Here is a 25,536-nt window from a genome sequence, read left to right on the forward strand (position 1 = left end):
CAGGGCATGGCACTGCCGAGTTGTCTCATGGTTTGTGCAGAGCTTTGCTTGGTGAGTTTGGGAAGTTTGTGTGAAGGCCAGAAGATGGAGTTCAGGAAAACATAGGTGCTGATTCCATGGTTGCTTGGGGCGTGAGCACCCCCCAGACACAGCTGTTCAGCAGTGTCACTCATCAGCCCTGTGGCAGCTAGAGAAGGGTGGGCAGAGAGCAGTGAGGTGGCAATGGAGCGAGTGGAGCAGGAACAGGGAAGAGGCAGAGTGAGGGCAGGCCGTGGAGGGTGAAATGGGACTGAGTGGAGGGAGAGCACCCCTGAGAAAAAATAAAGCCAGTGCCTTTGCTGGAAAGATTTCTTTCCTATGCTCCCCCTCAAATATGGGTGAAATGAGACAATCCCTACGCTCTTGAAGTAATTCACGTAGAAAAACGAGCTGAAGACCCAAACCTACCATATCAAATGTGACACAATCACTTCATACCTGGCCTCACGGCCCCCATCCTCAAAGGAAATCTGCACTCTGCCTTTCCATCTCTTTCACCAGTCTACAACCCACTCACCCCCTCCTCTGTTCTGTGACTGCAGCGGTGTTCATGGAAACGTATTAACAACGCTGATGCTTAACAATCGGTTCCACTTTGTATCTACCTGTGACAGACCTTCCTAGGTCTATGGCTTTGTCTATAGGGTCACTTTCATGGTTAAAACATGTGATGCTCAGGGGTATGAAAAAATACCTCCCTGAACAACGTATGTTAAAGCACTGCTGAGGACAGCACTTGGCCGGCAGGAGCCACGCTCCCAGTGGTGAAGCTAGTGCCGCTTGTTGGAGCTGTTTGTATTCTGTTGCCGGACCCGGTGCGACGGCACAGCTGCATCGTCGTGCAGCGTGTGGAGCAGACACGTAGACTTCTGAACTCTGTGACACTGTGAAAGCTTGTCTCCTTCCACAAGAGAAGTCAGCATAATAAATGGTATTGCCTCACCTACTTCATTTCTTTCAATAAGCTTTTGTGCTTTCCAGCTTGAGCACCTGTGCTGACTGCAGAGAGGGCTGGCCATACGCGAAGGGAGAAGCAGATAACGTCTTAAGTATTTCGGTTCCAAGCCACTTTAAAGCTACTTAGGCTGTGATGACACGAGAGAACTGATGCAGCTGTATGCTCCCTAGCACAGCCACTCTAAGATGAAAGGAGAGAGCTTTCTTGTCAACTTAATTAATCCATCCCCCAACAAGCAGTGGTAGCTATGTCAGTGGGAAAAGCTCTCTTGCTGATGTAGCACCGTCCACACCAGCATTAGGACAGAGTAATTTTATATCACTCAGAAGTGTGGATTAGTCACACATACCAATCACAGCCCAGCTCTTGCACACATGCGTAACTTCATAACTGTGGATTGCGAGTGGACTATTCACAGCTGTGTATATTTGTTTGCAAGATTAGGATATAATCTGGGGCAGCCAATGAGTGTGGTGTACTCCATAGGCATAGTCCACTAGACAGTGGTAAAACTGTTACTTCTTAAAAAAAACTTTTCTATGCTTGGGTCACTGTTGGTGATGAATAAGGCATTATACTGCTTTTTAAACGGAGAACAAAAGGGCTCTCTCTTTTGCACATGCTCTTAGATTGAGACATGGGTGATGTTTACATTTCTGCACAAAGAAATGAGAAAATAGCAATTTGTGGTGTTTTGATTTTTTTATAAGTTTGTACTTAGATTGTTCCCTCAAAGACTCTATGCAGAAATAATATAATTCTGCTATCCATTGGGAAAAAGGGTTTAGAGATGTGAAAGCTGGGGAATTACTGGTGTTCATAATACTTCATTTATTTCAAGTAAATTCTGTCAAATTCACCTAAGTGGTGTGTAGTTTCAGGAATCATATTTCCACATCTTAATATGCTTTTGAAATGGAACAAAATAGCACACATTAATAAAGTGATTTTTTTAGATACTAGATTGAAGGAACACTGCATACTCTTCATTTATCTTGCTAATAAAGGTGCATTTTAGAAATACTGCTGCCAATACATTTCCTTCTATCCTTCATACTTTTAATATTTTCAGAATCACATATGATCCATTAAAATGTGTATGACCCATAGATTCATGATAAAAAAAATTCATAGTGGAGAATCAAACTACTGCATATAAAAGCCCACTTCATGTTTCTGTTTTTCAATGAGATGCCTAAAAGTAAAATAATTGCTCATAACAATGAGTATAGTTTAGTTGAAATTACATTGTATATAACAGTATAACATTTATAAAACATATGCAACAATAGCTTCACGCCACAGCAAGTAATCAACAGAAGCAATCCGCAAAGCCAACACAGAGAAAGCAAAAGAACATATAAGGTTGGAGCTGATTTTTGCACCTGGATACTGCCATAATGAAAAGATCAGCAGATCAGAAGCATAGCAAATGATGGCATGAAACATGCAATGAGAAGACTGGAAGAAGCAAGCCACTGCAGACAAACTTGTATGGTAGTTAATGTATGAAAAAGCTTACTTCATTTAGAAAGCTCACTAATTGGTCTACCGTTAAATAATCAGTTTTGTCTCCATTGCTGAAAAGAAATTTATTAGAAAAAGTAAGTTTTCATATATGATGCTACAGTAGGTATGATTTACATGTTGACATTGTTGATACTTTCTAACCCTTCTAGTTTCCTAACACTGATGTAGCTGTGTATTCTCAAAATGAACAGACACTGTCAAGGTAAACAAACTGTCTATACTTGCTACAGTATAATACCCTCTCTTCTCAATATGATTTAACAGGTTTAATTTAGAAAACAACATGTAAGTCCTCCATTTGAAAAGAATCTGATTGAACAAACTTTTAGACTTCTTGTTTAATCTAGTTAGTTTACATACTGTGTTAATAACCTTAAGGAGCAGGTTAAAATTATAGGTAGTTAGTAAAGCCAATGCAAAAAAAGTTCCAGGTGCTTCCTTTAACTCATGTAAAAGTTCCTCTAAAATACAGAATGAACTTTTACATTAATAATTTGGGAGGAAACGGGTAAGAAAAGGCAGTTGTGACTTGGTCTGCAAATACTATACATGGTATTAGGAGTCAAAGTTTGGAATTCTTTACAATGTTCAGTATTGTACCAATAATAATAGAAATAGACTAAAATGATAGTAAAACAATTTAAAATTAGTTGAATTTAACTTACATCTTTCTAAAGAGTTCCTCTATGTCCGTACGAGGACATATCTTTTGTGTTAGTTCATAAAATTTCTCATAAGTAAAAGCTGAAGGTTCAATTTCATCATTCTGAAAAGAAACGTAAAGGTTGATTAGCAAAAGCTGGTTTATTCTCTATCAGCATGTCTGAGTATTAGAAGAATATTAGTAACCTTTGCCCAGTGCACATGGCTTTATTTATGTTTTCTGAAAAGAGCTCTAATTTTTGTTCTTGTTCCAAATTTGTTTGGCACGCTTGGGCTGTGTCTACATTGGCACCCCTTTCCGGAAAAGGGATGCTAATGAGACACATCGCAATTGCAAATTCCGCGGGTGATTTAAATATCCCCCGCGGCATTTGCATTAACATGGCTGACGCTTTTTTCCGGCTCGGGGTTATGCCGGAGAAAAGCGCCAGTCTAGATGCGATTTTCCGGAAAATAAGCCCTTTTCCGGAAGATCCCTTATTCCTACTTGAAAGTAGGAATAAGGGATCTTCCGGAAAAGGGCTTATTTTCCGCAAGATCCCGTCTAAACTGGCGCTTTTCTCCGGCAAAACCCCGAGCCGGAAAAAAGCGTCAGCCATGTTCATGCAAATGCCGCGGGGGATATTTAAATCCTCCGCGGCATTTGCAATTCCGACTGGTCTCATTAGCATCCCTTTTCCGGAAAAGGGTGCTAATGTAGACACAGCCTTATAGTCTGACGCAGAACATTAAGTCTATTTATGACAATAAAAACAAAACCAATACACATATGTAAAAAGTAAATACAGAACGAAGACACAGTCTTTATTTTGCCTTTTGAAGTCCACAGGGGTCTGGCACCTAAGGCCTGTAAGCCGGATGTGGCTCTCGGTTTGCCTGGATCGAGCCCCTAAGGCTTGGGGCTCCCTCCCGCCCCCGCAGTGGGGTGCCTGTGCTGGTGCTCTCGCTCCTCTTGCCCCCACTGTCCCGTGGGACTGTAGCACACAAAATCTACTAGCCTGGGCCCTAGGTTAGTGTATGAGGGGAATGTAGGGAGAGTCTTTCTCCTTCTTAGTCGGGAGCCACGTCAATGAGGGTTTTTTTCCCCTCACTTTCTCACTTATGTGCGGCCCCTGATTTATTTTTCTGTGGGTCAGTGGCCCCATCCCAAAAAAGGTTCCCCATCCGTGGATCACATGAACGTTAGAATATTTATATTCAGCACACTGAGACATAAGAAAAAAGTCCTAGCTAACATTTGTGTAAAGCTGTCTGAGGACATAAGGCATGTTTTTTCGCATGACGCAAACAACTCAACACATAACAATATCATCTGATAGGTTCTATGATCTCTTAATATACAAATGTTATTTTAAATTGATAAATACCTTTCCACTGGGAAGGCCTAGCTCCTTAAGGGCCTGAAAAATCACCTTTTCTGTTTTACCTGATGCAAAGGTTCTGGTAATACTAAGGAAAGGGAGAAAAACAATTAGTCGCTTTTAAAATAACGAGTTTCAGTCTCTTACTCCTTTTTTTCCTCAAAACATTCCGTTTTTGAACATGACTTCTAGTGACAGCTGTGTACCAGCACAGTTGTAACAATGATGTAAGTTTCCACAGAGCAGAAGCAACATGCCTGCTCTCTGTTTAATGCAACAGGGATCTGCCCAAAGAACGAAGAGGTTTGTTCAGTATGAGCTGGCAACACATTGTTCTGTTGGCAGCTTTCAACATGATCCACAGACACGTTACTGTGTCAAAAAAGCAGCAGGATCTACAAACAAGGTAAGTATTAGGGAACTCAACGTTAGGCTTAAGGCTTTTCTGCTACACCCATAGGAGTGATTCCCACCCTTCTATCCTACTAATCTATCCATCCAGCCATCCTGCAGGGAAATCCATTCTTTCCTCTGCTGCTTTTCTCCTTTCTTTTGAAGACATTTCTCCCCATACCAACCTCTCCAAATTCTGATTCCTCATTTATTCACCAATCCCACCTTCCTCCCACAGAGAGTTGTTACTCTTTTCTTGCTGTTCCTTCTTCCCTTGATAGGTTCTCTAATCTGCTCCCACCAAAGCTCTTCCTCCTCCGGACAGACTAAATAAAATCTCTTTTTGCTTCCTTCCCACTTCAGCTGAGAAACGTCCTCCAAACTCCTCGACCAATTTGGTTTCTTTGTATAAAAGAAGGAGTTATGTCACCATTCATTAGACTAAGAGCCTCATTTTTACTTGCAATAAAATAAATCCAACTCTGAGATCTGATTTGATTGATGTGAAGACATTTGTTCTATTTCTGCTTCTACCTGAGATGAGCTTCATAAACGTTAGATCCAAACGTCACAGCTAGCCTTCCTCTCTCTCTAAAGGGTTGAACCCAAACCATGGGGGTTACTACTCCCCTACTTTGGTGTCCTGATGTGGATACAAATACTCTGGCATAGGGACATGTTCATAAACCAACATGAGCATTGCCTCTGGAAAGACTTCACAAGAGTAATATGACTAAAATATGCAGCCTTCTATCACCAAGTGAATTTTCCGAGACTTCTTATTAATATCATGGACACTAAGTAAATACACAAGTGAAAGATGTGATATACACTGTTGCCATTGTTTGTCCCCATAGCAATCAAGGGTTGTTTTGTTCTCCAAAACACTTAGAGCCACTTGGGTAAATATCGGGCTACCAATAAAATAAAGATCAGCCAAAGATAAATTAATATTTTTTGTCAAGTTTTTTTTTAAAAGCAGGTGCTTAAAATTAGACTCCTATGTATATATTTAGGCACTTACATAAATGGCCTGATTTTCAAATTTGCTGCCCACCCAACAGCTCCTATCAAAGTAGGGACCGAGGAGTCTAACTTTAGGCATCCATTTTTTAAAATCTCAGATGTTATCTACTGAATCCTTTCTATCTTTGAGGAACATTGCACTAGGATGTGCAGGATTGCTAGTTGCAGGCAGGGGAGCCAACAGCTGATAGAATCACTGAGACACTGAGCAAGGTGTGTGTGTGTGTGTGGGCACTGCACTCCCAGAAAGGGGGAGGTCTTGGGTGCAAGGGACGGGGCCAGGGCAGCCAGTCCTCAGCACCACCTGAAGCACGCAGTGCCTATCCCAGACAGCCCTCTGTCCTGCCTGGAATGTGCTGCACAGGTTCCAGTGAAGATTTACAGAGCCTGGTGGGCTCTGGCTGCTGCTGAATAAGGGTGCGTCTACAAAGCACCGGCAGCTCAAAATATGGGCTATGCAAATTGTGTTGCTTATTTCAAGTCAATTTCAAAAGAGCTTTGTTTTTGCAATTTGGCGCTGTCTACACGCAGCACTTATTTAGAAATAAATCGCTCTTCCGAAACGTCTCTTACTCCTCATTTAATGAGGCTTACAGGGACGTCGGAATTTGAAATAATGTGTTTTGAAATAATGGGTGCGCTCAATAGACGAAGAATAGCTATTTAATAGCGTTGCAGTGTAGACATGGATTAACAGACGTTTTGTGTCAACCCCGTTAACATTAGCATAAACAATTCATCTAAAACTGTGAGCCAAAATTCCACAGCTCCAGACGTGTTATTTCATCACTGAAGACAGCAAACATGGTAGTAATTACTTCTGAGTACATCACCCTAGAAAAAGATCACATGAATCACAAGTTCTGCATGATATTTTTATATAAAGTATTTTCTGCTAAATGAAACAATAGCTTTCAGTCAAAAGTGATTTGATTGTAGCAGATTTGCATTCTTCTTTCTTACGCTAGAAAGTGAATTGGGTTAGTGCTGCAGCGGGGAATATTACTACATGATATATCCTACAAAAGTTTCAATATCAAGTGTCAATGTACTTTTCACTACTCAGTTTTAAAAAAAATATGTACTGAAACCAGGATTCAGGATTATTTTTACTTCATTCCACTACAATTGTTCAAGATGGATGAAATGGCAAAGAAACAAGAAAGTGTTGGAACAAACCTTTACCCCTGAAAAATAACAAAATACAGACTATTCATAACAGTTTTTGTTTTGGTTCCTCCCATTTCCTGGTTTCTTCTGGAGCTAGAAGGATAACTTCCTAAATAGCGTGGGAAAGTCTTGGGGTACAATAATTGCCAACAGTTACCTAACAGTAGTATCCAAGGCTAAACTGGCATAGCGCTCTAGTGCAAATGCAGCTTATACTGACAGAAGTGTTTCTGCTTGTGTAAGAACACCCTTTGCTTCCCTCTTGAGCGTTAGCTATGCAATCAAAGGCACCTGTTGTCATGATTATGAGGATTAGCCAGCAGCCTGGGTATTAAGGGGTTAACTACACCTAGCCAGGTGGAGCGTCCAGTAGGAATGTAGGTGGGACTTTCAACCTGGGACAAAGGAATTTGGGTTTTTTCCTTTGTCTTTTTGTCTGTCTGGGGGAGTTCTCTGCAGCTACAGAGAGGGGCAAGCATGTCTCTCTCTCTCTCCAAGACACCATTCTTCATTTTCTGTAAGTAGGGTAAAGTTTAGGTAGTTTCGTTAGGTTTTATTGTTTTAAGGGTTGGGTATGGGATCTGAGATCTGGCATTGCTTAAAAGATGTTTTGGCTTTTCTTTGTAACTAAGTTCTAGGCCCATGGAGTTTTTCCATGAGTATATTTTGTTACCTCCCTATCTAGTCATTATGTTTGCAACAGGAATATTGTTGAAATAATAAAAGTTCGGAGCCATGACACCTGTCCACCAGCCTAGCTGTACCTTTGTGGCAGAGTTTGTTAGCATAGCTATGCTGGTAAAGGCCTATAAATTATAAGATACCAGTTTCAAGAGTAGATGAAGTCTGAGATTTATCCTCTTTGCTTAAGAGTGATCTACATGCACAAAGATGTATCAGTTTAAATAAAAGTAAAAATGTAAACTGATTTCATTTAAATGGTGCACAACACTGTGTAGAAAGCCAAGTTAATCTTACTTTATATTGGTTTAGATTGTGTTGATGAATGTATGGTACAAGCTAACCTGATATAACCAGTTTTAAACCCATATAAAGGTTTCCACTTGGGGAGTTTGCATGGGTTAAACTAAATCAGTTTTAAACAGTCTTCAGTGAAATTGGCGAAATCGGTGTGGAGACCAGACCTTATGATAAAAAATGACTAACAGCATGGTATCAACTGACAGATAATTACTTTTTGTAACGCAACTGTATTTTCAACCACGTTATACCAAACTTCATGTAAAATGCTCAGTTCTTGTAAGGTTTGTGCATGCATTTTCTGACCTGCCTGGACCCATTACATTCCTGGCCTGCCTCCTGTCACCTCTTCTCCCCACCTATGTCCTACTGCCCTCAAGCTTCCCCCCCAGCCCTGTGCCCCTTTTTCTGTCCCCCTTCCTCATGCCAAAAGTCCCTTGTGCAATAGGCGCCCTCCTCCTTCTGCAAGTTGTCTGAGGGCCAGCTGAGGGAGCACTGAGACAGAGAAGAGTCAGTCTCCTCCCTCTCCGCATGGAAGCCCCCAGACTTTAAATGAAAAAATGAATGGAGATGCCTATCTCCTAGAACTGGAAGGGACCTTGAAAGGTCATTGAGTCCAGTCCCCTGACTTCATAGCAAGACCAAATATCATCCCTGACAGATTTTGCCCCAGATCTGTAAATAGCCTCCTCAAGGATTGAACTCACAACCCTGGGTTTAGCAGGCCAATGCTCAAACCACTGAGCTATCCCTCTGCAGGGAAACTACTTCTGGAGGAAAACCCTGCTTAGCCCATCTAGCAGGACTCTAGGGACATGCAGACAAAGCTGCTCCGTGAATGGCACCTGACAGACCAGTATCTAGCGCCACACCGAGCAGGCCTTGCTGGAATCTGGCACTACTGTCCTGGCAGGCTTTTTGTCCTCACTGGGGCCTCGTTGCTGAGAGAGGAAGAGAACCTCCATGTCATCTACCCCTCAAAGCTCTGGTCTAGAGGCCTAAACAGTTAGCAGGCTGGGTTCTCCTTTCCTTTAACCTTAAACTGCTTCCTTGACAACCCCTCCTTTTGCTCAGTGACCGTCTCTCATATTCTCCCCAATAAGAGCTGGAAAAGAGAGTGTTTACACCAGTGGCGTCTCTAATGAGCCCTCAAAAAGGGCTGGCACACCCTGTAAGAGACACCTAGACGAGCAGCCTAAAGTTCCGGGTGAAGTCAATGGATTCAAAGTTACAGTGTTCAAAAGCTGTTCAATGAAACCATACGCTCTGTTTCTCAGGGTCTGAAATGTCACTGAAGGACACTCAATTCACTGCCATCTACATTTCTCTGAGAGGCCCAGTGCTGCACTCTTTAGCCTTGAAGGATGAGAATCTGAGCAACAGAGGAGTTTTCCCTTTTCATAGCCCACATCAGGATTAGATCTGTCAAAAGCTGCCAAATGATTTGGTGGATTTATACGGAAACTAAAATCCCTTCAAGGCAGTACTGCCGGCTGAAATCCACATAATATTCTTAAATGTTAATGTCTGCTTTGGAACCACTCCATTAGCAGTACCTTATATGTGTGAAATCCAGGCACTGGATCGGCAGCACATTAATTATTCCATCAAAAGGCTGGGTTCGTTCATTTTTTTTAAAACCAGAACTGGCCTTCAGTTGAGCAATGGCAGGAGAGCAGACTTAATTTACTAGCATACTGTGCTAAAAACATTTTGTTTTGAACAGAACAGGAGATCTTGTTGCCGCAACACAGAAATTGTACCAATATAGGAAAACACATGACTCAGAATTGAACAGCTTTTAAGGGGAGCTGTTTATAGGTACTGACCAAGATGGTTACTTCATTTAAACCAGTGGCTCTCAACCAGGGGTCCTGGCCCAATTGGGGGAGGGGGAGAGGCTGCGTGCAGCTTTCAGGGGATCTGCCAACCAGGGCCAGTGTTAGACTTGTTGGGGTCCAGGATAGAAAGTCATAGCCCCAACACATGGAACTGAAATCTGGGGCTCTGAGAACCACCACCTGGACCTGAAGCCAAAGCAGCGTAGATTTGTGTGGGGCCTTTGTGGCACGGGGCCCCAGACAACTGCTCTGCTTGTTACCTCTGAACACCAACCCATAAAGCCAGTAACTGTGGCAGAGGTAGGCTTTGGCATTTTTACAGCTTATTGGGGGGAGGGAGGACGAAGGGCTCAGAAGCCCTGATGAGGATCTGGCAGGAAGATTTTTAAGTCACTAGAGCGATGGGACTGGACTGTCTTCAGTTGATCTACACACAGCATCATTCCCCTGCCCCCACTACTCGGCACATCCCCCGCCACAGGTGCGTTACTTAGACAGTGCCCCATGGATGTTTGCTGCTACCAAAGGACCAGGAGGGGACTGGCCATGTGAAAGCTGATATGTTAATAAACTGCAGCAGCATTCACTCCTGTAAGGTGCACTCTACATCTGTGCTTATGGTTGGAGCCAAGCTGCCGCAGGAAAGGAAGGGGCAATGGCGCAGGCTCTATGGGTCTGGGGTTTGGCTGCTTGTTAGTGCCCAAGACCCCATTCTGAAAGTCCCTTGGCAGGCAGTTACACAAGGGGACCCTCATCAAGTTTCCCGGCACTTCTTGCCACCTCCTTCCCACCGGAGATGCTATGGAAGTGTGCAATATGGCCTAGTTCTAGCAAGTTCTCTGCGTGAGGAAGACAGAAGGCAAATTGTATGACAGGATTTGGAGAACGTATGTGTAAGAGAAATGCTGTAAAACTAGATAGCAAGGAAAAGCAACCTCAGACACCTCAGCCAGACAACTGTTTACAGAGAAATCTATTGTTTTGCTCCACAGTTGCCTTTTTAATCTCTGGCAATAAGTAACCTAAGCCTGCCATGGGTTGCATAGTGCCTGGCATAAATATTACTCAAAAAGTTCCCATGAACACAACAATCATTCTGGCAAAATAGCCTCTTTCAGTTTTGCAGTTAATCATATTTCCCTACGTACCTGCTATTCTATGTGCAATAGTCTGAAGCATTTGTATGCGGGTATTGATAACGCCTTTTCAACTTGTCTTCTAACTATTGAAAAACCCATGCCAGAACGCTTAGGTAGGAGCTCATGGGCACTCCTATAAGCTAGCAGATACCCTTAGCTCCAAATGGATTTCACGCGAGTCACCCTTCTATAACACCTTACAGATTAAGGCTCTTAATAAGGAAAAATTACTGATTTCATTACTGATTTTCCTGTTTAAAAAGATGGAACAGAACAAAAATGACAAAATCGTCTTAGTTCCCACCTTGTTTTATATTATACGTATTCAACTAATATTACACAAATATAATTAACACACATATTAATTCATATCACCCATATGATTTGATACACATTACTCGAAATGTATTTGGTAGGTTGCTGAACTCCTCCAATTGGGCTTACCTTCTAACTGGAATTTTGCCATTTGTGTTTGTCAGAAATGCCAGCTTCATCCAGCTGAAATGTAGAAAAAAAATACAATTTTAAGACTGTATTTATTTATTTAAAGAAAAATGCGGTTCTAGCTACTTTTTCTCAGGTTAATGGTGCCTGCTGTCTTTGTGAAATGAACACCATGACCAAGAGCAGTTCTAGTCCTCCACTCATGAATGACCTTTTTTGAAACTCACAAAGGCAGGAGACACATCCCATCAACAGACCAGACTCAACCTGACAATGCAAGCAAGCAGGCATTGTAGCGGAAGGAATACAGAGCCCTCTGCTGGTTGCAGGCTATGTGGCGACCAGACAGAATTGCAGGTACGGTACAGGGGCTGCTTCTTTCGAATTTATAGAGAGGGCTACTCAACACGTAGCCTGTGGGCCACATGTGGCCCATTTGTATGCGGCCTGCGGTGCAATTTGGGTTTACGCGGGGCTCAACATGCAGCCTCTGCAGGTGGGATCCTTTGAACATGGTCTCCACTGGGAACACGCTCCACAACAGCGAGGCGTCTCCAAGGTGGAGTGAGCACTGAAAGATGCAAGCGGACAGGCTGGCTGGAACAGACAGGTTCGGGGTGTCAGTGTTTCTCACCCCCAGGGAGGAGGTGTTAGAAGTGCCATGGCATTGTGTGAAAGAAGCCATTTGCATATATTTGCATGTATATGCACCCACGCTTAAATTGTGGCTTTTGGCATGTGCTGTGAGTATCATTGTGGCCCCCGGGACTTCCAAAGTTGAGTAGCCCTGCTAGAGAGAAAGCAGGTCTGGGCAGGGAGGAGACGAGTACCACAGCACCACTACCCTGCCCAGTGGCCTGGAGAAGGGACAGGAAGTATGTTAAACCTAATAAAGGGTGAAAGAAAACAGAGGATATGCTGGGAAGTTCCAGGAGATATTCCATCTCCTTCCTAAGCATTCCCTGTGGAGCAGGGCAGTTCTACAGTGCAGTTCTACAATGTGCTCCAGAGGCAAAATTCAGCCCAGAATAATTAGAAAAAAAATCACACGTCCCTTGACAGACCTCTCCCTTGCTACACGCATGCAACTTCCAAAAGCAGTATCGCCCATGGGGGTGAAGTCTCTCTCTCAAGGGAAGAACAGACAAGACAATAATTAAAATCACAAGCCTCAATAGATTAAATGTACTCTTGTAAACTCTCTTACACATTCTCAGGCAGACACCAAGCTAGAGGCTCTTATGGTTACAATGAAAAATGAACCCTAAATGCGGTTAACACATTCATCTCAGGGGAGGCTGATGTCTGAGGCTTTGCCTACACTTTATGGTTTAAAGGCAGCTGGCAGAGCTGCTGCGGCAGCGCTTAAAACTAAAAGTGTAGCCACAGCACGAGCATTGGGAGGGAGCTCTCCAAGAGCTCTGTGTAAACCTCCTCTGCAAGAAGAAGAGTAGCTCCCAGTGCTATAGCCTGGCTCACACTGGCGCGTAACACTACTGTAATTTGCTGCGCTTGGGAGAGGGTGTTTTTTTCACTCCCCTCAGCCAAAGGGTTACAGCACTGAAAAGTGCTAGTGTAGACCTGGCCTCTGGGAATTTTTCCTGCACTCTGTTTTGGCAATTTCGCTTCTTCAGCCAAGAAAAGAAAGGACAATCCAAGTTCATATAGGAAAATATGTGCCCAGGAAAACACGCAGGAGGAAAAAGAGGGAGAGAAGAGACTTACTGTTTCTTAAGGCATGTCATTGGACTGACGTTGTTAGCTCTAAAGTTATGTATGATGGATCCAAGTCCTTCTCCCCATTGCTGAAAGACAAGAAAACATTCAGGTACTTCAGCTATGAAAAACAAAAAGAGGGAAAAAGCAGGACAACACTATAAACAACAGCTTTTCTCTGTTTCCTGCAACTATACAAAATACAGAGAACCTGACTTATAAGCCTCCCTCCCAACACCCCCTTGGAACAGCGCCAGCATCCAAACTGCCTATTACCCATTAATATTTTATTCCTCAATAAACAAAGTAATGCTGGGTTCCATTTCCACCCGCCCCTTGCTCTACAAATGCTGCATCTCTAGTGCCATTAAAACAACTTATTGCCGGCAAAGGAAAGCTGCCCACTGATTGATTTATTAGGCTCTCTATTAATAGACAGTATAAATATAAATCTCTTTCAGCCGCTGTTGGCAATATTAGCTATTCCTAAGCAACATTATACAATATGTGATGACATATTTAACTGGGTTCTATTTTAGAACAGAAATGAAGCAAAATATGAATTATCTATAGCAGACTGCAGGGAGGCACAGCAAGTGTGTGATGTGACTAACCAAATCTAACTGCCTGTTACATATTCCATCATGCTTTCTTTCCAGTTCTCATCCTTACAAAGTAAAGCATTCCACCATCCATTCGGAACTCTTTCCACAAACAGCAGTATTACAGTCCTAATAATAAACAGTAATTTATTTATAAGAATCTATTTTTCAACTGTAGGTCATAGCTAGACTTCGCTGATTTGAACTGAATAGGTTTGCGAAGTAGACCCTAAAATTAAAACTAATGGGAACTGCCAATGGAAAACATTGATGAGCAAGGACTATAAGATGAGCCCCCAAAATAGCAGAAATTTGATGCGTCAGGACAAGTTCTGTCTCAGTAATACCAATATAGTGCTGGGACTGCTGCACAGGCCAGTGGTTCTCAGCTGATTTACTAATGTGAGCCACATTTGCAGCTCCCTCTGTGTTATGTGGCTGCATCCACATAAAAACATAAGAACAGCCATACTGGGTCAGACCAAAGGTCCATCTAGCCCAGTGTCCTGTCTGCCAACAGTGGCCAATGCCAGATGCCCCCGAGGGCGTGAACAGGACAGTGAATCATCAAGCAATCTCTCCCCCGTAACCCATTCCCAGCCTGTGTCACCATTCCTACCCATCCTGGCTAACAGCCATTGAAAGACCTAACCTCCATGAATTTATCTATCTCTTTCTTTAACCCTGTGAAAGTCCTGGTCTTCGCAACCTCCTTTGGCAAGGCATTCCACAGGGTGACCATGCACTGGATGAAGAAAAGCTTCCTTTTGTTTGTTTTAAACCTGCTACCTATTAATTTCATTTGGTGACCCCTAGTTCTTACATTATGGGAACAAGTAAATAACTTTTCCTTATTCACTTTTTTCACACCAGTCATGATTTTATAGACCTCTATCATATCGCCCCTTAGTGTCCAATTTTCTAAGATGAAAAATCCCAGTCTTTTTAATCTCTCTTCATATGGGGCCCATTTCAAACCCCTCATCATTTTTGTTGCCCTTTTCTGAACCGTTTCCAATGCCAATTTATCTTTTTTGAGATGAAACGACCACATCTGTACGCAGGATTCTAGATGTGGACTTACCATGGTTTTAAGATATTCTCTGTCTTAGTCGCTATCCTTTTTTTAATGATTCCTAACATCCTGTTTGCTTTTTTGACTGCTGCTGCACATTCAGTGGACGTCTTCAGAGAGCTATCCACAATGACTCCAAGATCTCCCTCTTGAGTAGTTATAGCTAATTAGTCCCCATTATACTGTATGTATAGTTGGGATTATTTTTTCCAATGTGCATTACTTTACATTTATCAACATTACATTTCATTTGCCATTTTGTTGCCCAATCACTTAGTTTTGTGATCTTTTTGAAGCTCTTCACAGTCTGCTTTGGTCTCAACTATCTTGAGCAGTTTGGTATTATCTGCAAATTTTGCCACCTCACTGTTTACCCCATTCTCCAGATCATTTATAAATAGGTTGAACAGGATTAGTCCCAGTATGGACCCACGGGGGAACACCAGTTGTTACCTCTCTCCATTCTGAAAACTTGCCATTTATTCCTACCCTGTGTTTCCTGTTTTAACCAGTTATCAATCCATGAGAGGACCTTCCCTCTTATCCCATGACAACTTAAGAGCCTTTGGTGAGGAACCTTGTCAAAGGCTTTCTGGAAATCTAAGTACATTATATCTACTGTTCACATGTTTGTTGACTCCCCAAAAAACTTTAGTAGATTAGTAAGACATGACTTCCCTTTACAGAAACCATGTTGACTTTCCCCCAGCAAATTATGTTCATCTATGTATCTGAAAATTTTATTCTTTACTATAGTTTCAACTAATTTTCCCGGAAAAATTGAAATTACACAGTAGTGTATTATAATTTCATTAAGTCTGAAAATGGAGCATTGAATCCACTTTAAGGCATCATGCTGAGTTCCCAAAAAACAAATTCCAAAGCTCTGATGAAAAGACTTCATATGTGGTTCTCTCATCTTCTTTCTACTGTGTGAATAAGACTAAAGAAAATAACTTCAAAATGTTTTACTAAATCGAGAGCTGCAAACGTGGCACACTTTAGTACTGTAGTCTATCAGCTATTACTCAGTTATCTATCACTGTGGTATTTAAATGCTATTTTACCAATTACCTTTTTCCCTCATAAGGCCTAGATATATCCTAATCAAAATGAGATATTACCATTATATGAACATTGCTATATCATTTCCTGTCCCAATGTGAGTTGGATTTGTCTGACATTTTTAAAAAGTTCTTAAATCTTTTGACTTTCAAAAAGAAAGTGATTTTAAAAGCCAGTGTGCAAAAATGACTGCAGGGCAGCTACATTGTAACAGAATGCATGTCGTACAGTCTTTAAAAAAAAAAACCAATCAAAACAACAAATACGTTTTCTTCTACGTCATGCCACCAGGTGGCAGTAGAAGTATGGCGTATAACAGGATTAGGAAATAAAGACACATGCATGTCAACTTGGATTTTCAGGCAACTATGTTAAAGGATACCCACCACCAAATTCCTGTCCTTAGCACTTCCTTATATGTAGGGCTCGCCAAACCGCGGCTAGCCCCGCTCGTCAGCCGCACTGTGCAGTGATCTGCGGATGCGCAGATCGTTCTGTGCACGCGCAGATCGCCCGAACCCGGTTTTTCCGGATTACAATCTACTTGCCAGATTGTATTATTTGTCGAGCCCTGCTTATATTTATCAGAAACAACTGCCAAAGGGCACCACCACTGGAAAAACCCTAAGTATATGAATCATCTTAAGCAATGAAATCACCCATCCAGCACATCCTTGGTGAAAGGATTAAGTCCCACTTAGAAAGGACTTTCAAACAGCCCTTTCCCAAAAGGTAAGCCCAGCCAGGGGCTGCGCTATACTATGCCAACGTAAGTGGATGTAATCAAAGCCAATAAAGGCACCGCAGCCACACCACTATGCTACACAGGACGAAGTAGCAGCATGAGAACTTCTACACCACTGCAGAAACACCCTGTCATTGGGGTGATGCTCCCTGGATTGCTAATGCCAGCTTTTGGGTTAGATTTCCACCCGCTCTGTGCAACACAAAGCAGCTGTGCCACACTGGAGCATCTGTCATCTTGGGTTTAATTTGGAGCTAGGTAGTACCAGACAGAACCTTTACTTGGGCTACTTTACCCAACAATTACTAGCTTGCCCCAATTAACTAAAAATGGATTGCCCTGGCACATAGATTGCCCTGGCACATAGCTCTGGAAGAAACCTCAAGTGGTCATCAAGTCCAGTCCCTTGCCCTCACAGCAGGACCAAGCACTGTCTAGATCATCCATGATAGATTCCACAACCTTCCTAGGTTTATGCCATATATGACACTGGAGGAAGAACTGAACTACCCGTAGATTTAGACATATGCTTTAGTGAGTCTGCACTCTGTGCATGAAAAGTTCACATTATCTGTCAGGTGGCCAAGGATCAAATCCTTGTGAGCCAGAAATCTTATGCACAAAAATAAATGTTAAGATTACATGGCCAAATGAAAAAAAATCTGAATATACTGTGGAAATGTAACACTAGAAATATATTGCTTTTCAGTCACCATCCCATTGCCAGAGCAAGTGGAAACTGAGGGTACGTCTAGACTACAGGCTTCTGTCGACAGAAGTTTTGTCGACAGATACTGTCAACAAAACTTCTGTCGACAAAGAGCGTCTAGACTACATTGAGTTCTGTCGACAAAGCAAGTCGCTTTGTCGACATGGTAGTGTAGACGCAAAGGACAGTTTACATTCAATAACACCTTCTGTCGACAGAAACTCTGTCGACAGAAGGTGTTATGCCTCGTAAAATGAGGTTTACCAGCGTCGACAAAACTGCTTTGTTCTGTCGATGTTATGTCCACAGAACTCGGTGGTAGTGTAGACGCAGGTATAGTTTTGTCGACAAAAGTCCACTTTTGTTGACAAAACTCTGTAGTCTAGACACACCCTGACTGGCTAAATTGTTGTCTCTGTAAAAGAAGAAAGAAAGAAGTGTTTTTAGTTCTCCTACAGCCTAATTAGCATCCTAAGGTCTTGTCTACACTTAAAAAACTGCAATGGCAGAGCTGCACCAATGTTTTTTGGTAAGGATATTGCCTATGTTGGCAGGAGAAGTTCTCCCATCAGTGTAGCATTTTCCCATCAATTAGCATGGTGTACTCCAAGGGTTAGGTTGGTTAAACTGCATCCCTCTGGGGTATGGATTTTTCACACCCCAAATGACACAGTGATACCCACCTACAGTAATGTCCTTCCATGGACTAGGCTTAAAATGGATACATGAATCAAGTGACAGCCCCTCTTCCCTGCTATCAGGAAACTATCAATTTGAATTGTTCTACATCAGTTACATGATGGTGAAATTACAACAAGCGCTCTACAAAGATAGTCAAACCTGCTGCCTGGTGTTCAGCCATTACGTCTTGAAAGAACAGAGGCCACTGAAGAAAAATCAAATACCGAATTCAAGTAAAGCAGGACAGCAGCGTAATTCCTGAACCACTCCAATGTAAGCACGAGAGGAATCTGGCTGTCAGCTTCTAACCTTAGGGAAGCAATGAACATGAAACTAAATGGAAAAAACAAAGCAGTGGGCACAGCAAGTACAGGAAGAAGAGCTGAATGAACAACTGAGCACCTGAAATGTGGAGGAAGATATCTTAACTAACTCTGTTAAACAGCCAGCATGGCCGAATGCCTCTCAGTGGGGAAGCCTATCTTCCAGCTTTTGCTGATTAACTCACCCAGGCTGTGTCTAGACCGCAGGGTTTTTTCGAAAAAAGTAGCCTTTTTTCGAAAAAACTTGACCTGTGAAATTAAATCGAAAGAACGCGGCTTTTCTTTCGATGGCGGTACTCCTCATTTCACGAAGAAGAACGCTTTTTTCAAAAGAGTTCTTTCGAAAAAAGGCGTTCTTGAATGCAAACAGGGCTTTTTTGAAACAAAACATCCAGACTGCCTGGGAGCTCTCTTTCAAAAAAGCGGCTCTCTTTTTTGAAGTGACTCATGAGGCCCATTCACTAGCCTAGGTTGCCCATCACTGCTCTTTGCGATCCAGCCACTAGAGGGTAACACAGCCGCACTGAGGAAACACCAGTTTCACGTAGTTCTATGAAGACCCTGGGTATCTAGATCATTTTAGGGATTTTGGTGGTGCACTGTCTAGGCAGCTGCATTACATATTAAGCTCTTGTTTAGCGCCAGAGTCACCAAGATTATTGACCAGGGTGATTTACATTCCTCGCGGATTTCAGGACTTCCACGGCAACTGTGGGGCTATCCTTAGGACGGGAAGAGAAGGGGGGTTAATTTGACAAACTAAAGAGGTCATCTTCTGGGTCTTATCTGTGGCTTGGGAATCTATTCTGGGGAAAGGGCCGGTTTCAGAATCCCGTTCTGCCACTGTCAGCAGACTAGCAGAGAACCATAACTTTTTGTCCTCAGCCATAGATACAGAGGACAACAGATCTTCTCTGCTTCAACTCGGGTGTCCAGTCAGCCTCACAGGTCACGTTTGTACAGATGATCATCCCTGTTGCTGCTGAAGAAGCAAACCAAAGGGGACTAGACTAGGGATTGGGTAAAATTCATCCCATGGCAGAAAAGAGTTTCCGTACGTTGCTACTGATGCTGTGTTAGAAGCTCAAAGGGCTTCCCCCCCCCCCCCAATTCCAGAATTTCAGCTGCGAAGTCCCAGCCAGCACAAACATGCCATGTGGCAAGCAGTCTGATGAGTCCAGATTGCTTCCACTTATTAACAGAACGTTTCTTGCTGTGAGGAGTTTTCCCAGCATATTGAGCATAAGACCAACTGGACCTACACCCGTTTGGCTGCATCTGCGGGAACAGTGTCAACAGCCATTGAGACAAATGTATCAGGCTGTTTGGTTGAGTTTCACACTGAAAAATGGGCCCTCATGTTTTGTGGCTTGTGAAAACCAGCAGGGAGGTTTTGGGGCCATTGAAAGTCGTGCAGTAACACTTCCAGCCATGTAAAAGAGTGAAATAAACACAACAAAGATCCCGGATGCCTTTTTCCATATACAATGTAAAGGTCGGCCAATAAGTGAAAATTATGATATTGACTTTGTCTCATGGACATGGCATTAACATGGATTGGTGCTGCAGCAGCAGTATGCAGCCCCTGAATGGGGGAAGCAACAGTTGTGTACTGCGGTCTTGTGATTCTGTGGAACGGTTTATTTACCATATCAACTAGACACCATAAGTCACATTCCACCACAGTGCAAGAACTAAGGAGATACATAAGCACACCTGAAAATGCAGGAAACCAAGCAGAAAATAAAGTAATCCAATTGCGATGAACATAACACTATTAATTATTATTATTATTATTATTATTATGAATAATAATAAACAACCACCATGCTTCTATAAGACCTTCTATCTGAGTAACTTTGCAAAATTTTCTGAACTTTGTTTCACAGCACTCTTGAGTGGTGGGTGGGTGTTATCTCCATTTTCCAGGCAGGAGAAGCTGAGTCACAAAGAAATTAAGTGGCTTCACCAAGCTCCCACAGGAAGACTGTGGCAGGAAGTGGAGAAGAGACTGTATAACTTCTAACTTCCAGTCTTGTGCTCTAGCTATAAGAAACCAGCTGACTGAATATTACAACAAGATTTAATCAACTTTCTCGAAAGGTTAGAAACCATGATTCCTTTTGAATGCAAGCTTTCAACATAAAATATGAATATGGCCCTAATCCTGAAAACTCTTAAACACATGGCTAATTTAAAGTGCCTGAGAAATCTTACCAAAGTCAATAGTTTCTGGATATATAACAACTTAAAAATGTTTGCAGGACTGGGGCCTAAATCACCAATGATTATTTCTTGACAGGGACAAAAGAAGCAGATTTTCAGTGTCTTTTCCAGATATGTCCTGCAGTTTTCCAGAGGTAGTTTAGCATTAGAATGCACATGCTTGTAAAACAAGAGAAAGCAAACAAAGATACAATGAAGTTTTGTATTTTTCTTTAATAGGGCTGTGGGAATCTGCTTCTGTTCCCAGTGTCTCTGGCTGTACTTGTGACCTTCCTGCTTTGATGCATATCATCACTCTTTTTCAAATTATTATTAAAATGAAACCCCCTGGCATTACACGGAGATCATTTTCCAGAGCCAGACTATCTCTCTGCTGCACTGAAAAGCAGATCCTTTCTCTAGAGTGCTCTGTGTGGAAAACCAGAGTAGCAGGCTTTCTGATCATCTGTATTTCCAGTATTTCTTTCTTCCATAAGTGTATTATTAACCAGATAATAATAAAAGTTAATGTGCAATATACTATTCATACCAATTGTTATTAAAATCTGTTGATTGTGAAATTGAGCTTACTTCCTCTATGTTTATTTGCACAAAAGGTTTGCAGGGTTAGTTGGCTGATGTGGCATCTTCTTGAAAACTATTTTGTAAATCCATACAAATTTACAAATTGGTATCAATTTACATGTTAATGTTCAAAACCTTTTAGAATGTAACTAAAATTAAAATTGCTACTCCTAGCAAGTAAGAATAGCTACTGATAAATTGACTCTACAGCTCTATTTCTCATTTATACTGAATGGGATTAAACTGTTATGAAAAGCAACAAAATTAATACAAATATAATTAACAGAATTTGCCACCTTACAATCAGGATGAATCTATCTCATTATTTTCCCCTGTTGTGTTAGTAACACATACCAAAGGGGACTGTCTTTTTGTTCTGGGTTGTATGCTACCTAGCATCACGAGGAATGTTAGGTGCTATAATACAAACAATAATAGCCAAGATTTCTGACAGCATAAGCATAGTAATAAAAATCACTGAATTTACATATGAACTATCTGACAGAGAATGTATTACCAAAGTATTTTAGTGGATGCCTGTTAACAATTCATTCTTGTGACACTATTTAGCCATCAATGTCACTTTCAGCCTTGCTTTCCCAGCTGAAAAAGATGCGAAGTAAACTAGGTCAAGGCCAACCTCAGGCTGGGAGACAGTAGTGCTAACATTGCCTAGCTTGCCAGCTGGTCAAACCAAAGAGTTTTGTTTTCATTGTGTTTTTACCTGGGGATAACTCACGCTTGTCACCCTGAGATAAAATGCATCGTTTTTTAACAGTGAAGACACGGCTCACTAGTCTCACAACTAGTGATTTATTCTTAGTGCAGAGCAGACTAAAAATGAAGAACTGGAATAAAATCATGAATGTTGTTTCTCTTTTATGTTAAAAATGTTAAGGTTAGAGTCCATGTCACACATCTCCAGAAATAAAGAGGGTGAGCAAAGGTGGTGAAAATTCTGGGACTCTAGTGCCACTTCTATACTTACCACACTGGAGATTGATCTTCTGGCTTTCAATTTAGTGGGTCTAGTAAAGACCCACTAAATTGAACACTGAGGGTGCCTCCAGTTGGCACCGGTTGACCTTCTACTGTGGCGACAGCACCAAGCTTGGATTAAAGTATGTCGACCCCAGCTACATTATTTACCTAGCTGAAGTTGCATGCCGTAAGCCGACCTTCTGGGTCTAGTAGAAACCTGGCATCGGCTACTGTAGAGCCCACCATAGTCATTACTGCAAGTGAAGCTTTAATTTATGGTAGCCTGGTGTGAGCTGCATATTGGCTGCTTTGCAGCCCAGACTGCCCTAGGACAGGGCCTTATATTACTCCTGCATAGGGATGTTAAATTTCGATTAATTAACTAACTGAATAGTCAGTGGGATTTCCATCGACTATTTGACTAACGACTAGTGTGGCATTCTGCCTTTGAAATGTACAAGAGCCTCCAGACTCCACATGGGGTTTCAATCTTTGAAATGTACAAGAGCCCCAGAGGAGTCTCCTGTATATTTCAAAATTGGAATTCTGCCGCTGTACCGCTGGCCCCTCCCATGGAGCTGGGGGGGAGGCACTGGCTTTTAAGCCATCTCCCTCCAGCACCCCCTCTTTCTGCCCCCCCTTGCTGCCTCTTTTTGCCTCAGCAAGGGGAGGGGGGAGCGATTAGTCGACTAGTGTGTTGACTAGCTGACAAGCTTCTGCTTATCCGACAGTTGATTAGTCACTTACATCCCTACTCCTGCACTAGGTGAGTTCTCCCTCTGCCTACCTTTGCACTGCCAGAATAGGGTACCCAGTGTGTAGACCAGGACACAAAAAAGCTACCTGGTAAATGAAGTAATTTAAGATGAACCCTGAGCCATGATGAAATCAGAGACCTCTATGCACTTGATGAAGCGGGTTTATGAAGTTCAATAGGCCAACTCTGCCAGCCAAAGAGTCATGTTAGGAATACAGGATGAGTCTAGTGTAAGTTATGCTGAGTGCAGTGGCAGTGCTCTAGGTTTATACCTCCATACTTCAGTTCAGAATCCTGAGCCATTTTTGTACATCATTTTTCCAACTCTACCTCCAAAATGGAAATGAGAATCTCATTTTCACTGGTATAAAGATGACACCACAAATATTACTCTTATGTAGCTGTAATTTATCTTTCCACATGGAGAACCTAAATCTCTGGTTAAAGTTACACAGTGGCAGGTACAAGACATTTAAGGTAACACACACTGTTGCTGCTGTAGGCCGACCATACAGCACATCCCAGGGGTTCCTCCATTCCCCCCTCCACCAGCTCTCTGGGTATTATTCTCCCATGCTCTTCCATTTCAGGGTCCCTCAGTAACCCTCCACGTGCTACCTCATCTTGGGGACTCTGCATACTCTTGCAAATCATTGGTGCTTGATTGACCTCTCCACATTGTGATCTTTACGGTGCAAAAGTAGTTAAAATGTATCAATCATCATCATAATCCATAACAAGTATTAATGGGAACAGATGCAAAAAGAAGAGACAGCCTGAATTAGTCCAAACAAAAAACTACACTGATCAGACTCAAAGTATTTGTGAACCAAAATCAATGTGTCTAAAATTAGCCTATTTGATTATCAAAATAATGAGGGAGAGTTTGTGCTGCCTATCTTTATCTTTTGGAGCCACATAAAGAGAGCTAGGGAAACCAATTAACTGATTGGGAACTGTCGGACTGAGAGACAGGTGGTCTGAAAGGAACTAGCTTGGTTGTTATGGCCACTAGCTTCACTATCTCCTGGAGCCTCCACAACATCATCAGACCTCTGTTGTTCTGATCCTGAGAGATGTTCTGACCAGGACTGGGCCAGAGACGGGGAAGGATTCAGATGACACTGCCATCTCTCTAGGTTCAGGCTGAGATAGGAGACTTTGTTCATCCTTTCACCCTTTCCCTCCGATGTCATTTTCCTTCCCCATCTTTTTTTTCCCCTTCGGTTTAATAAGCATCAGAGCTAGCCAGCCAGACTGCATATTTTGCAACACTGCTGTGTGCCTGTGACCACAAACACAGCTAAAAGCAATGCCCTAAATAGCCTGCCACTGGTAGAAGTTAGCCAGGTCTCAGAGCAGCTGACAAAGACCATGCACTATGCTTGTGGTTCTCCAGCAGTGAGATTCTGCAAGTGAGGTTGCTGGTTTTTCTCTTCCATTTTGTGTTTGTTTTTACTTCTGTGATGTGGGATAGCTCTTTAACAGCAGCAACAGCTCCAGACAATCTCAACTGACTTTTCTCTTTCTCCTCACTCCCCAAAGAAGACTACTGATCATTCTACAAGCAGGCAAATAAGATTAGCTAACACACACGACTTAGCATTAATCGGGGATTCTAACTTCCTTGTATTTGCTGGAAGGACTACTGCAGCAAAAACATAATGCGTGCCTCAAATTCTTAGCACGTGTAGGGAGCAACTTTTTTATTCATGAAGTTAAAGACAGAACGATGGGGTCATCCATTTTGGATTTGGTTTTGACTGACAGAGATGAATTAGTTGCGAACATGGAAGGCAGTTGGGAACTTGGGAGGAAGTGATCATGATCTGATAAAATTCAAGATACTATGTAAATGAGGATATGAAAGCAGCAAAACAAGGACACTAGTCTTCAGAAAGGTAAATTTCAACAGAGGCAAAGAAATACTAGGCAAGGTCCTACCGAAAGACTAATTAGGAAGAAAAGGAGTTGAAGGGGGCTGGCAGTTTATGAAAGATGTAACGATAGAGATTCAACATCAAGCTATTCTGACATTGAGGAAAGATAAGAAGAGCCCAGGAGGTTACTGTGATTGAACAAGGAGTTTTTTAGCTGTCTGAAAACCAAAAGGAAATCATAGAGGAAATAGAAGGAAGGGGCATATCACTAACTAAGGAAGTATACATGGGAATAGCCTAAGTATGTAGGGACAAAATCAGGAAAGCCCAGGCAAGAAAAGAGTAACAGCTGGCAAGAAATGGCTCCTTCTCGAGACAACGAGAAGTAATTCATCAAATAGGTCAGACAATAAAAAAAAGATCAAGGCCCGTATAGATCCACTGATCAGTGAAGCTATTTCCCCCCCCCCCCACTGCCCTTGGATGCTCCAGCCCCAGAGCACCCATAAAATCAGTGCCTATGACTGTGTCCAATTTTGGTCACCAATGTATAAAAAGGATGCAAAGAAACTGGAAAGAATCCAGAGGCGAGCAACCAAGATGGTCAGGTAGATGGAATGCAAGCTGTATGAGCAAAAGCTGAAGGAACTGAATATGGTTAGTCTGG

At 42.3% G+C, this 25,536-nt stretch overlaps 1 protein-coding gene across 12 annotated transcripts in view; it reads right to left on the reverse strand.

The window, feature by feature from the left end:
* PLCB4 (phospholipase C beta 4) overlaps window positions 1-25,536 on the reverse strand; it is a 333,392-nt gene that overhangs the window by 105,282 nt on the left and 202,574 nt on the right. For all 12 annotated transcript variants that reach the window (XM_075925708.2, XM_075925695.2, XM_075925700.2 and 9 more), the window contains 5 exons: window positions 13,271-13,350; window positions 11,546-11,599; window positions 4,558-4,639; window positions 3,193-3,293; window positions 2,520-2,577 (listed from right to left, as the gene is read on the reverse strand). In XM_075925708.2, the coding sequence (XP_075781823.1) occupies window positions 2,520-2,577; window positions 3,193-3,293; window positions 4,558-4,639; window positions 11,546-11,599; window positions 13,271-13,350 (375 nt within the window). The remainder of the gene's footprint in view (window positions 1-2,519; window positions 2,578-3,192; window positions 3,294-4,557; window positions 4,640-11,545; window positions 11,600-13,270; window positions 13,351-25,536) is intronic.

The sequence above is a fragment of the Pelodiscus sinensis genome, chromosome 3, assembly GCF_052426305.1.
Source record: "Pelodiscus sinensis isolate ZL-2025 chromosome 3, ASM5242630v1, whole genome shotgun sequence".
NCBI lineage: Eukaryota > Metazoa > Chordata > Testudines > Trionychidae > Pelodiscus > Pelodiscus sinensis.